Source organism: Periophthalmus magnuspinnatus, chromosome 9 (genome assembly GCF_009829125.3).
Source record: "Periophthalmus magnuspinnatus isolate fPerMag1 chromosome 9, fPerMag1.2.pri, whole genome shotgun sequence".
Lineage (NCBI taxonomy): Eukaryota > Metazoa > Chordata > Actinopteri > Gobiiformes > Gobiidae > Periophthalmus > Periophthalmus magnuspinnatus.
The window spans coordinates 14,431,642-14,445,262 of NC_047134.1; the positions used below are offsets into that span (position 1 = coordinate 14,431,642).

The 13,621-nt window shown below is 38.9% G+C and overlaps 1 protein-coding gene across 2 annotated transcripts in view; it reads left to right on the forward strand.

Moving 5' to 3' along the window:
• The window catches only part of LOC117376102 (phosphatidylethanolamine-binding protein 4), a 42,267-nt gene extending 29,946 nt beyond the window's left edge, over positions 1-12,321 (forward strand). The window contains exons 5-7 of one of the 2 annotated variants that reach the window (XM_055224208.1): positions 2,187-2,232; positions 2,441-2,557; positions 10,859-12,321. In XM_055224208.1, coding sequence (XP_055080183.1) covers positions 2,187-2,232; positions 2,441-2,557; positions 10,859-10,950 — 255 coding nt within the window. In that variant the 3' untranslated portion in view covers positions 10,951-12,321. Of the gene's footprint in view, positions 1-2,186; positions 2,233-2,433; positions 2,558-10,858 lie in introns of both variants that reach the window. The other variant, XM_055224209.1, reaches the window with a different exon arrangement.
• The last annotated feature ends 1,300 nt before the right edge of the window (positions 12,322-13,621 follow it).

A 13,621-nucleotide genomic window follows, 5' to 3' on the forward strand; every position in this document is an offset into this window, starting at 1 on the left:
AGCAATTGTTTAAGTATCAGAGCAGAGCAGCCAATCTGATGGTTTCTGTTTTTACCTCTGTCAGTACTGTAGTGGGTCCTACACTGCCCACTTTGTGATTCACTCACTCCAACACAAGTGGGTATTCCTGAAATATGAGCAAAGTCATTTTATACAAAATATTCCCACTTGTTTTATGTTAGTACTGTTGGTATTATGTGAGACTATAATATTTTATTTATAAACTAGCTAAATGTAAATTTAAACTCTTTATGTGAGGTTCAGTCAAACTATAGTGATAAGCCTGATAAGTTACTATAATTCAGCCACCTTTGCATAACATTAACACCAATTTACACAACAGACACAGAACTAGAAGACATGTCTAATGTAACCTATTATGGTCTATTATGAATGGTGAAAAAAGCTTTATTAATTAGCGGAGCAAATGTATTAAATAACCTTTTAAATGTAATTTCCTTTATTTGAAAAAAAACATTTCTTTAATTGTGATTATCCATTATCCATATTTGTGATGGGATAAAATGCAGCCTATCTGTGCTGCACAACTACAAAATGGTGGTTTGAGGATGCTCAGCTCGACAGAAAAGATTGGCCTCTTTTCTGTCAGTCTGCCCCAGGGCAGCTGTGGTTACAAAAGTGGCTTAACACCGAGTGTGGAATGAACATGACCATGAATGAGTTGAACTGTAGTGCTATGACAGGTGTGTTAAGAATGCAACCCCATGTAAATGTTTGTGCTATTGCTACATTGGCCCAATTAGCAGCTGCCAATCATTTAGTCAAAAAGGCTTTATGCTCCGCCTCCACAGCAGGGGTCCCACAGGAAATCCCGCCCACCATGTGAGAATGTCCTGTAGATAAGTGTGATGCTTCACCAAAGGGTCACTTAGTAAGACTGTTTTATATAAAGTCAGACCAGTTTTTCATGAAGGCAGTAGCTGTGTTTGTTGGTTTAAGAAATAGCATCCTTCTCTTATTTCTCCGCATCATAACATGCCATTGTTTTCTCTGTATTGAAATTATATTAAAAAGGGCATAGGGTGTCATGGAGAGTGAGTTTTTGAGATATGGGAAAACGTTGCATCCTCAAATGTTGACTACTTGTTTCTATGGTGATGGGTTTGGATGCTTGAGGCGGCAGGACTCCTGGTATTTCTAAATAAAGCTTCTTCTCGCTGATAAGTGTTGGAAAGACTGCATAAGCTCATGTATCAAGACATCGAGGCTTTTAGTACTAATGCATGTGTTAATATTTATAAGTATTGAACATTTTATTTTGGCTATAGCTTAAGTATTTTGTAAGTCATTGTCACAATTGTCTCCAAACACAAAGTAAAGATTACATGGAATATGCCAGTAATACACCTTAAAATGTTTAATGAACATTTGTACCATTGTTTTATGGGTACATTATAACACTTAGTACTGGTATTTTCATCACAAAAATCTATATCCAGAACAGGAGAAGTGCTAGAAATCCTGAATAGTCGATAGTGTGTGGTTATAGATTCTTGTTAACACCATGAATCATAACTGTTCAGTCTTTTTTGAAAGACAAAAGTTTAAGAACTGGCCCTTTGTGAGCTGTAGTTTCTCTGTCTGCCTGTGGGTGGCGCTTGTGCGTGCAGAAACCTCCATAGGCCTGCAGACAGAGGTGTACTTGATGCTTGTGATGGGGGACTTCCACGCTTACCTCAAGTGGGTTTTGGGCCATTTCACAGACAACATATTTAGTGGTTTTCCTCCCACTCAAAGATACAGCATGTTGCAGCGAGCAGCCAAGTCTATTAAACAAACATCTCTGTGTACAATTTACAGAGCTTCTGGGGGTGAGGGAGTTTAACCTTACTATCACTGTGGAAGAAGCTTATGGAGAAAAAATTATTCTTTATCTTGGTGACGAGAGTTTCTAGGCAACAAGAGGTTATTAGTAATATGGGACACTTTTTATGCAATCATCTTTATCTGTTAAATTAAATTTTAGAACTATACTTGCTAGTTGCTAATAATAAAACCCTAGTCAGTTCATGAACCATATTGAAGTAAATTTGTATCTTTTAATTAGTAATAAGAGCACCTTGAACTGTAATCTAAATATATAAATTAGTAAAGTATGCTCGCAGTTCTCAAACTTCAAATGTACCGTACGTCACTGACCTATGTGTTTTTTTCTTATACTGCAGGGCACTTCACTGAGAAAAGGGGAAATAAAAGGCACTACACTGGCTGGCAAGTTTATCCTTATACACCTATTCCTTTTGTTTTTAATGTAGTGGCCCACTAATTTTGAAATGATTCACATCAAATTTGCATGAATAAAAATAGTGTTTGTTATATTTTCTGATTGGTTGAGATGGTGAGAATTGCACTGTATATATTTATCTTCACCTCACCTTTTCAGCTTTTATCATTAACGTCTATGTCTTGTACCATGCAGATTATCGCCCACCGACACCGCCAAGCAAATCTGGCTTTCACCGTTACCAGTTCATGTTGTTTGAGCAGCCGGCAGACGCCCAAGTGACACTGACTGAGGAGGAAAAGTCTTACCGTGGTAAACAGCCTGTACTCTGGCACCTTGACTTTACACCATTGTTTTTGTCTTACAATAATTTCTTAATGATCTGACTCCCTGTCTTTCTGACATTGAAAGGACATCTTACTACTTGTTGTTTATCCTCACATCCTCACACATTCTTAGCCACGTTATTATTATTTGTTAGGTTTGTACCTTTAAAAAAACTGTTACATTTCAAAACCATATGACACCAAAAATGATATGAAAATTGAAAGTTGAAATAATCCCTAAAATCAATATTTTGGTTTCAGTAGTGTCAGGTTTGAGTCAATAAGTCTAGGGCTATTTGTAGACATTATATTCAGTGTGTATCCACCATGAAATTTACCATCAACTTTACATTAATATGGCAATTATCTGTATTGTTTAACTTTATTAGAATATTGATAGAAGTTTCCAGTTACAATTAGCAAATACCAAAATAAAGTTATCAAATGAGTATTACATAAGACAAATAGAATGGCATCATAATAAGTGACTGTATCTTGGCAGTGAGAGTCCCAGAAAGTTTCCTAGAACGTGAGAAACACAGAGGAAGTCAAATTCCACACTGACAACTCCCACTAATTTTGTGTTGAATCAGCACTAAAAGCTTTTGTACTTTTATGAAGCATTTGTGGTTTTAAGCTTTCTATTTATGTCTGTTGTCTCGTCTTAGTGTCACTATATCACATCTCAATGACATTTTATTTTTAAACAGCTTATATCATTAACCCACCATATTTGGTTCATTCAATATAAGATTTGTGTGTTATATAATGCATTTGTGAATACCATACACCAACGCATTGCCCTGGTTTTTCCGGTTATGATCAACAATGGCTATTTGACATAATTTGCAAATAATTATAAACATTTAACCAAAGCATTTTGAGCTGCTTTAAGAGGACAATTTCCTCCAAGTGGTTGAACTTAACAAGGGACATGTTAATGAGGTTAGCAAGGAGGCCTGCTGTGGTATTGTTGGCTCCCACGCACACCTGCACAAGTCTGTCTCACCCCTGTCTTCTTATCCTCTGCCTAAGTTGAAATCCCTGTCAACTGTGTCAATAATGTGCATATTTAATTTAAATGACTGATAGCATTATACACTATCCATAGAGCGTCTCTCTGAAGACATTGTTTGTTATTGTTTTGTTTGTACTTCCTGACTTCTCCTACCCCCTGAAGAACAGTTTCTGAAATGTGGGCTCTACTCCTTGGTACAGTACCCCACAGGAGGCGTGTCAGTCTGTCGGTTCTAGTCGGGTCACGGGCGCTGATTTGAAAAGGAGGAAAAGGAGGTTTGAGACTTGAAGCACTGTGGACGCCAGTGAGGGGAGCTGCCAGTCTGCGCTGTTTGAAGTTTTGACAGCTATGTCAGCAAACAATCGCAGCACATTAGGCTAAACTCAGTTTGATGTCAAAAAACTGCAAAAAAGTGAAATGTCAGAAAGGTGCACTTTGGAGCTGTTCTCTCGAACTCACATTTGGAAACTTTCATTTCATTCATTGTTTTGCTTCTCTCCAAGTCAAAACTCATTTAGCTTTTAGTGTTGTTGAGAGCTTAACATGCAAGAGCGGGTGCTTCTTTTTACTAACCTAATTCTGAAAATGCTTATATTTTATTCAGGCATAAACAATATAATAATAAAACAATATTTTGCATTTTATTATAAACAGTCATTTTGACAGAAGAAACATACTTTTGTTTATAGTTGAAATTTTATAGTGAATAAACTCTTGAAATAGAGGAAAAATTGCTCACTCTTTTTATTTACATTTTCCAGAATTGGGTTTTTGTTCCGAGTTGTAATATTCACCCCATTTCTTTCTGCCTTTGAATTGAGTGGGTCCACCCATCCTCAATCAACATGATGAGTTCACCTCCAGATGTAGCACTTCCTTTCTTCTCTATGAAATTAGCTCATCCAGCCTCAGATAATGAAATGTTTCGTTTGATGGGAATAGCTGGCCTTGATGATTGCCCAACAGATAAACATACACAACATCAGCAGACCAACTGAACAATTATGTCTCCTCACAGTTAATGCGCAGACCAGTAGGACATTTTACAGTCATTATTTGGAGCTATGTTCCACGCTGTACCTGCTACATTATTTTTGGCCTTCTCTTGGCCGACAGCACGGTTTCCCCACACAAACAACGAAAGAGGAATCGAAGGGAATCCCTGTCTCCCCACCTCCTCCGTTAAGTATGTTCACTTATTAACGTCTGTCCTGCCTCCATGTGGTGTGACACACAGAGCATTTCTCATAGCCCATGACATTCATTGATGTGATTTGTGAAGGGGAAGCATTTAGTTGTGGGTGGGAGTCTCCTAATGATCCTTTTCCACTTCCACTAACACAGTCATCGACTCAATTTTATCACGAATTTCAGAGCCCTTTTTCTTTTCATCTTTGGCCCTGCCTGAAAGCTGAACAGATTTGACCACTGCCGCAATGCTGTCCTAGCTGTTTATTCAACAAAATCTGCTCCTATAGCGTTTCCACTCCTCCATTCACCAACATTGGTTATTTTATCTTTTCAAACTATTTTACTTTGCTAAACTTAATATGATGTCTCTTAGCACAACAACTATGTGACGAGATAAACTTTCATTTATTAACTGCACTAATAAGCGAAAGATATTTATTATTTGTCACTAACAAAGTGTTCAACGTGTTCATGATGTTTAAACACAGAGCCTATTCATAATAAGAAATTCTTCACTTATTTTTTTACTTAAGTACATGATGCATATTATTGGTTTTATCTTTAATCGCAAAGTATTGGCCATGATAGCCTTAACACAAAATTTCAATATCGTTTCATGTCTACAGATGACACAATATTCAAAAATCCGAGCATCCCTTAGTGCCAGTAACGTTACAGACATTAATATTACCATAGGGGCGTGATCAGAAGAGGGAATCCCGTCTCTGTGGCTGTCCCTGACTGTGCCTGCCCCAGTGCCAGGGTGGGTGGGGGTGGGCGGGTGTGGGGCAGGCGTGGGCATGCAGACCCTCATGATACTTGTCAGCCACTTGGCAAGCCCTCAATATGTGCTGCTACTGTTTAGTCCCGGCAAGTCAGTTTGTGGAGGAAACAGTGTTACAATCGGGGGCATGTTAGTGTTACAGCAGCCTACACACACATGCGCATACACAACCCTCTGACCCCCAGTTCATCCAAACACACCCAGCAAACACCACAAGAACAGTTGGAGTTTTTAAAAATGAAAAATTGAACAAATCCGTCTGGCTGTTTTTGCTGGTAAATTACACAATAGTAGAAGTACACTCAGTGATGATCACGTTGTGCGAATGAATGGATCACAGTGGAGTTAGCTGCCGCTGCACGTTGCTCATCTTGCCTCCTGGAGCCCCTACTGCCAGCTCAGCACACTCCACAGTAATTGAAGCCATTTGCAATGTTGCAGTGTGGTAATGGGCAGATCCATGTCTACCACCCACCCACAGCCTCTACCATTAATCAGAGCAGCGTGGAGTCACACAGCCACCATTCGGGAGCTACTGTGGGGCCTGAGTTTCAGCCAGCAGTCGATGCCTCAGAGCAGCACTGTGGCATTTTTAAGTTTTTTGGCCTCTCTTTTTTAACACTTCCTCGTCAGGTAAAAGTATTCTTAAAAAAAAGCAACAACTTTAGACTGCTAAACACAGGATTGCTAAAACTAATTAAATGTTTGTAGAAATAATGTCCATTTTGTGAAATATGAGATATGAGAAAATATATAACGTTATCAGCTATCTCACTATACATCACAATTAATACAAATATAGTCCATGCAGATTACGACAAGATAAAATAAAACCATCTGTTTCTTCTAAAAGTTCACACTTTATTGCAATTGATTAAATCCACCTGTTACTCACACAGAGCATTGCTGAGGCTGACCAATAGGAGGAGTAAGTGGGAAAATGTGTCTTTGAATATAAAGCTGCATGTAAAACCAAAATTGTGAATCACAATGTGGCAGTTTTATCAAAAAGGCATATAGGAATTAGATCACAATGGTTTTTTTTTAATATATTAGAAATTTGCCCAGCCTAATTTACTAACATTATCCAACTGGGTAAACAATAGCTACATGTTTATCTCCTCGTTGCCATGACAGAATGTTGCTGGATATTCTGGTAGTGTGTCTGTTCTCCTCCATCCAAAAGCATATATCATATACTTGCAGTTCACCCTCTTGTGAATGTTTGTGCATGCATGATTGTCTCTGTGTGTGTGTATATTATTAACCCTACAACTAACTGGCCTCTGCCCAGAACACACCCCACCTAAGGCCCATAGTTACTGGGATAGGTTCCAGCTACCTATGAGCGTAACAGAAAAGAGCATCAGATGATTGCATACATTCTCCAACCACATTTATTTATACTGTTTTGCCTTGCTGCACATATTTCCCGTAGCCATGCCAATAATCCCTCTTAAGTAAAGTATATATGCAGTGTGACAGCCTCTAAGAATACACACCAAATATATCCTCAATGTGTGCCATATTTCTTAAGGACTGCATCTCCGAAGTGACAACGCTTATGACAATGTGAGCTGCTAAAATGACAGCAGGCTGTGAGGAGCGATCGGCAGCCAAAATCCCTGTGACACCTTTCCCCGACCCAGGTCCTATCACAACCAGCATCTGCACTGTGAAACCATGACAGCATACAGAGCACACTGACGCACTCACATCCATCAATCTGTTTGCAAATGCTTTATTCTGAGGGAAAAAGACAAATTGAGATGCTGTTAAGTGATTATTAACTACAAGTTATTAATACTACCCAGACCCGTACCTCATAAAGCAGAGGATTGAAACGTTGCGTTTGTGGAACTTACCCAGCTGCCAGAGCATAGCCTCGCCAAAAAGATTTTTTGATGAGACTGTTCGAACAATTACCCATTTGTCAAAGAAATGGATTTTTTTTTTTCAAATCTCTGATTTAAACTATATTTACAGAAATGGACTGCAATGTAATCTCAATTTGTTATAACAAAAACTGCTGACCAACTTAAAAAAAACAATGGAAGGTTGATTTTTGCAGAAAAACAACATTGAGAAATTAAATTAATTTTAAGATGGTGTGCCAAACTGAGCTGTATGTAAATCTAAAGAACAGTGGTCGCTCTGTGCCCTGCTGACGATTGGCACAATGCCCCTTGCAGTGGAGGTGGGCCAGTTCAAAGGCCTTCCTGAGGACCCGGGGGTGGTAGAGGATGAGGTTTCACTTTGTTCTTTACTGTTCACTCTATTTTGATTTGAGGAATATTTTATTTACTGCTCTGCAGTCTTCTAACACTGAGATATTTTGGTTATCCGATTATAAAATCATAAATTGACCTTATAATGAAGAAATTTTTGCTTTAGTTTGTTACATTGCTAGAGCCTAGGAGAGGAGACAACAAGTGTTATACCCTGTATGATTCTATATCATGTTTTGTCAAAGTGATTATTTTTGTATCTGTAACCATCTGTGAAACTGTTTACAGTTTCTTGTAAGCCCATGTGAGCTGGGCACAAATGTGTAAGACAAAATCAATCAGTCAATACTACTTATTCTAAAAAAGGCACCAACCACACCTCTACACGCAGCTAGACTGTGTCACCTCAAAGCAGGCCAGGACAAAGGGGAGGTGGAAACTAGAGGCAAGGCAGGAAGAACTGACTGCCACTATCTGTGCTTTCCATGGTTCGGTAGATGGGAACGGCAGAAGAGCACCGTACTACAAACAGACTATTTTAGGGACACTTGTAAGGCTTTGTGGATTATCAGCAAGTGACCACAGATAACAGGAATTTGGCTTATTTTGAGCAAGATTACACTGCTACTATTGTTTAAAATAACGGTAATACCATACAAAATGGTGGCTTAGAAAGAATGTGGCATATCCTATCCAGGGTAAAGGTCACTCCAGTTTAGTTCTGACGTTCAGGTTTGAATTGGTAATATAAAACTAAAATTACTTTGTGTTATTGAGGCATATCATGTATAAATATATACAGTCTTTGAGGCATACATGGAAACAAGCCACATACTTTTGTGCCACTTCCAGTGTATACATTGTGCAGGTGCTGTTGATATAATGATTATAAGCACCTACAAAACATAAAAAAACATAATGTAAAAACAAGAAATCCTAAAACAAAAGAGGTTTGAGATGCTAGCCTTACCTGTTTCTGCGTTCTGTTAAATCCTCTTTCACTGGTGGAGTGAGGGGGATTCTGCAGAGGCGGCACATTACTCTCACTTCACCTCTGGCCAAAAGGTCATTGGGGTCATGTCCTGTCTCGTGCTGAGGTCACCTAACTCTATTGCCCCTACATGATTATGAGAGCACCCTGCAGGTTGTCCCCGGTAGCTCAGTGCTGTCTGCTCATCTCTGGGTCATTATTCATCCAATTGTCCACCTGAGCCAGGACCTGACCCGACCCCTATAAGCTGCCACTCATTCAAGTATACGCTAAAGATGCACTCATAGTATTACCCTGCAAAGATGAATAGGGAAAAATCCTCCTTATGTTTAGGGTTTATCACTCTGACTCATAAATATAAATGTTTACAACAACAACGACACAAAAAGATGCGAGAATAGTCTCTTGCAACACAGTAAAATGTGAATGCAAACAAATGCAATCTTTATACACAGATTTATACAGTCTTCACAGTAAACAGCTGGTGAAGTTTATAAAAATATATTTACATTTTAAACTTTATGAAAGCAACATATTAGTAATGGAAAGAGCGGGAACAACAATTGGCTGAGAAAATAATAATAATAATAATAATAATAATAATAATAATAATAATATAATAATAATAATAATAATGAATTCGTTTTATATAGCGCTTTTCCGGACACTCAAAGTCGCTTTACAATTTCGGGCATTATTCATTCACTTCATTCTCACTGATGGTAAACTACTATTGTAGCTACAACTGCCCTTGGGTAGACTGATGGAAGCGAGGCTGCCAATCTGTGACATCGTCCCCTCTGACCACCACCAGCATTCACGCACACACCACTTTCAAACTAGGCAATGTGGGTGAGGTGCCTTGCATAAGGATAGAACGCCACTGGTTTTGTTTTTATATTATTTTAAACACAGCTACAAGATTTTTTCTTTGGTTCACCCACAGTTATATGACAACATCTGGAAATGTGTAATCTTTAGCCCCTCAGTAACATAATTTTGGGTTTGCATTCTTGGGTGAATAAATTATAGCCATTAAAACACATATTGCAGTGCTCATTTTTTGGCAGTATACACCTTGTTCTAGTAAAATGCAAATGAACTGAGTGTAGCTCTTGTGAGAGATGAGTGCAGAAAGTGCTGGTCTCCTGGTTTGAGCTGGAGGACACAGAGTGGCTCCCTGATGGTAAAAACAGCCTGAGCTCAGACCTGTGTAGCTGCTGCTGCTGTGAGGGTCAAACGCAGTCGTGTTGCTCCCCGCGCTGCAGGACCGCTCTCCCCGCACATTTGGAGAGCTTCAATTCCTGGCTTCACTGTCTTTGAGCAGCTGTTAATGCCATTGTTTCACATAAGGAAATAGCAGAATGTTAAGCATGCCTTTATTATCATTCAAAAACCAAATCCTTTTTTTCCTTATTTTGTACCAATTTACTGGCTTTCTTGAGCGCAGTAATGTTATATTTACATGGTATAGGTTTTAGGTCAGATGCCCTCCCTAGACTATAGTTTTACATGTTGGCTTTATAAGATACTCTGTGGTTAGATCCATTTACTCCACTGTGCAACAAAATAAAATAAAATGCTCATTTCTCTCTAGGACTTCTTGAAAGTCAAATAGTTTGTTTTTTGTTGGATAAATAATTGTGAATTTGTCTTTTTTGTGTGGAGAGAAGGGAAGGGGAAGCTGCAGGGATTCAGCGTTTGACAAAATCCCTAAAAGTGATATTGTCATACCAGCCGGATGGCCGTCTGGTGTTTGTTTAAAAGGGGAGGGAGGAAAAAACAGTCCAGGCGATTGAATCATATCTTGTTGCCAATACGTCCTTGCGTTCCCACCTCCATCATTACCGCAACATGTTTTATTTTGAGCAGAGCTGTTCTCAGTGACTCACATCTCCGAGCCATGTGCTGCTGAGTTAGGCCGCATATCTCTTAAACATGCACAGATCTGTGGTGGGAATGCACTCGAGACTGCAACTCTGACCTAACTATATCGGTACTATCACTGTTTGAAAAATAAAGACACTTTTATTTGTCTTTTCCTACAATAATGTCTTGTGTTGTGTCTGTTATAGGCAAATGGGATGTTGATGCCTTCCTAAAGCGGGTTGGACTTGGAGCACCTGTGGCCACTCTGCAATACCTCACTCAAAACTACAGAGACTAGAGTATTCCTGTTACAAGTTTTCCTAGAAATTAAATATCCCAAAAATGATTTTACAGTAGCTATATTTTTCTTCTGTTCTTGCAAAAAGGCACACAATATGAATGCTATATGAAAAACTTTTGGGATTTTGGAGCTTGCAGTTACAATATACCACATAATATTGTTGTTTTGTCTTGTGTAGTGCTGCTGAAATTCTGGTTTATTTTGCTGAGTCTGTAGGTTTTAGTAGCACGTGGGGTTGGTAGGATTTGGGAGTTTTGACCTCACTGGGGATTTCTCATTAGTTTCCAAACAGAGAAGGAAGATGCCCTGATATCACAACTTGGTGTGGAAAGAGTTTATTCTAAATTCAGGGGCGGAAACACGTCAGGACCTAAAAAAGGAAGTAGGAGGTGAAACCGAGACCGCAGCACTGCCGGATGCCACAGTGGAACTTGAACCAAAATACTCTACAGTGACAGGGCAGGGGGAGGGACTGCCCAGTCTGTGGTGAAATGAACTGTGTTTGTGTAATTGTTTATCATATTTCCATTGACCCAACTGTTGAACTGTCATAACTTGAACTGTCATGCTCCTTTCTTTTCCCTGAATGGTTGAAATAAACACATCTAAAGTGGTTTATTTGTCCTTGGTATTGTGTCTTTTTTAACTTTGGACTGTTATATACAAGGCCTACCTGTCAGGTCTACAGAGAATGGTCTGGATAAACTTTTCAACCCTACTTTCCAGACTTTATGGGCCTTTATACGGGTGGGTCAGAGTACCCCCCAGGAGGAAATATCGGTTTCCAACCAGCAACCCTCCTCTGGGATGGCCCTGTATCAATACCCCAGATGTCTGTAAAAGGCTGGATTTCCATGAGGGACTTTGATGTTGGGATGATCAATCTTTAGTTGGTGGTTGCATTGACCCTGGTTTGGTGTCTCATCAGTGGGGCAGGCAGAAGTAGGTAACAGAGGTTTTTGTTCCTTTGGTGGTTAAGCCAGCATCGGTAAACCCCTGTGTGGCCTCTTCATGAACTCTGGGAGACCATTGATCACATTGTCCGGCATCCTCTTTGTTTTCTCGCCTGATTCACAGTCAAAGCATCAAGCCCACAAACAAAACAACTAAACAGTGAACAAAAGCACTGTCTGCAAGTCTCCGTCTGGTGTTTGGAGTGCTGCTCTTGACCTTGTTTTACCCATTCCATTTGCCTCATGAAATTTTTATTTTTTTAACCAATTGGCAACAATAGTATGATGCCAAGTAAGAGCACATTATTCCAAATCCACCTACTGAATCCATCAGTGCATCATTGAAATGCCAAGATTTGTGCATCCAAATACACATTGCATGCTTTATATCTGGTAGCGATCCTGCCAAAACAGCTGGGTTTGCCACTCAGCATCCGTGAACGTGTTTATTTTTCTTCCAAATGTCGAGAGAGTTGAAGTATAATGATTAAGGAAAAAGTGACAGCTGTAGTTTCACTGCTGTATATTGATTTCTTTAAAAAATATTTTCTCCTCCCCCGATGATATAGAAACAAGTTTAATAATTCTTAATTTATTCAAACTCACATTAATTAAAGTGGAATTTGTATAATCAATTGCCTAAACGGTACTAAGTAATCTACATGCAAGTCTTCATTCTTATTTTCTCCCTGCTGCTAAGCGATTGTATGCAACACTTTTCACAGGAGAATTCATGATGCGCATCACACCTCATTGTCTTCCACAGTGACACCCTCATTGTTTAGAAGACGGACAGTTACCCACAATGCAGTGTACTATATATACAGTATATATCCTGAATAGTAAGACACGCGTAAAGTTGGTGTACTAGAGCTAATGAGTGAATATTGCATTGAAAAACATAATTTACAGACACAATTATTGAAATATAAAGAGAGAGAAGTTAATTTGACTGATGAACTGTAATCCTGATAGTGATGATCTGGCATTTTAACTCAACTTATGCATGAAATTAATATGAGCTTTCAGTATACAAACAGATTAAGTGTAAGGATGATTATACATTGTAGGAATGAACAAGAAGAAAAAGTAGAGATGCTTGAAAATAGGAACCGTGTCTGATCTCCAGAAAACGACAAGAGACAACCAACTTCAGTAAAGACTTTTCTGTTTTTATTTCAGTTTTCTTTTGTAAAATAAGCAAACACAAAATAAAGTTACTATATTTACACAGTGGTCCTTCAGTTTTTAAAATTAGCTGCTGATTCCATGGAATTCCCATATGCAAAGCACCTGGACGCTACAGACAAGATCTGATAGCGAGCCATTGATAAATGCTCATGGTCAAGGAAATAAAACTGTAAGAGGTGAGTTCCAACTTTCCAACCACATACAAACCAGGGCCTCCCTAGAGTAATGACACCAAATAGTGATTGCAGCTCATTTGCATTCATTAAACTGGCACATGCACAGCTGTTTCCAGATATGCACCAGTGAACATGTGCAACATCTTTAACGTAAATATAGAATCAGCTGACAACACTATACTCCAATAATAGTTGAGTTAGTTGATAATAGTAAAGTTTGGAGTTAATGTGTAATCAGTGAGCCTGTATTTGTTCTGCTTTTACCTGTTATACCAACCATTGTGTAAATCTAGTGACCACATCATGTATATATGTTGTGTCACATATAAAGCATCTAAAATCAGATCA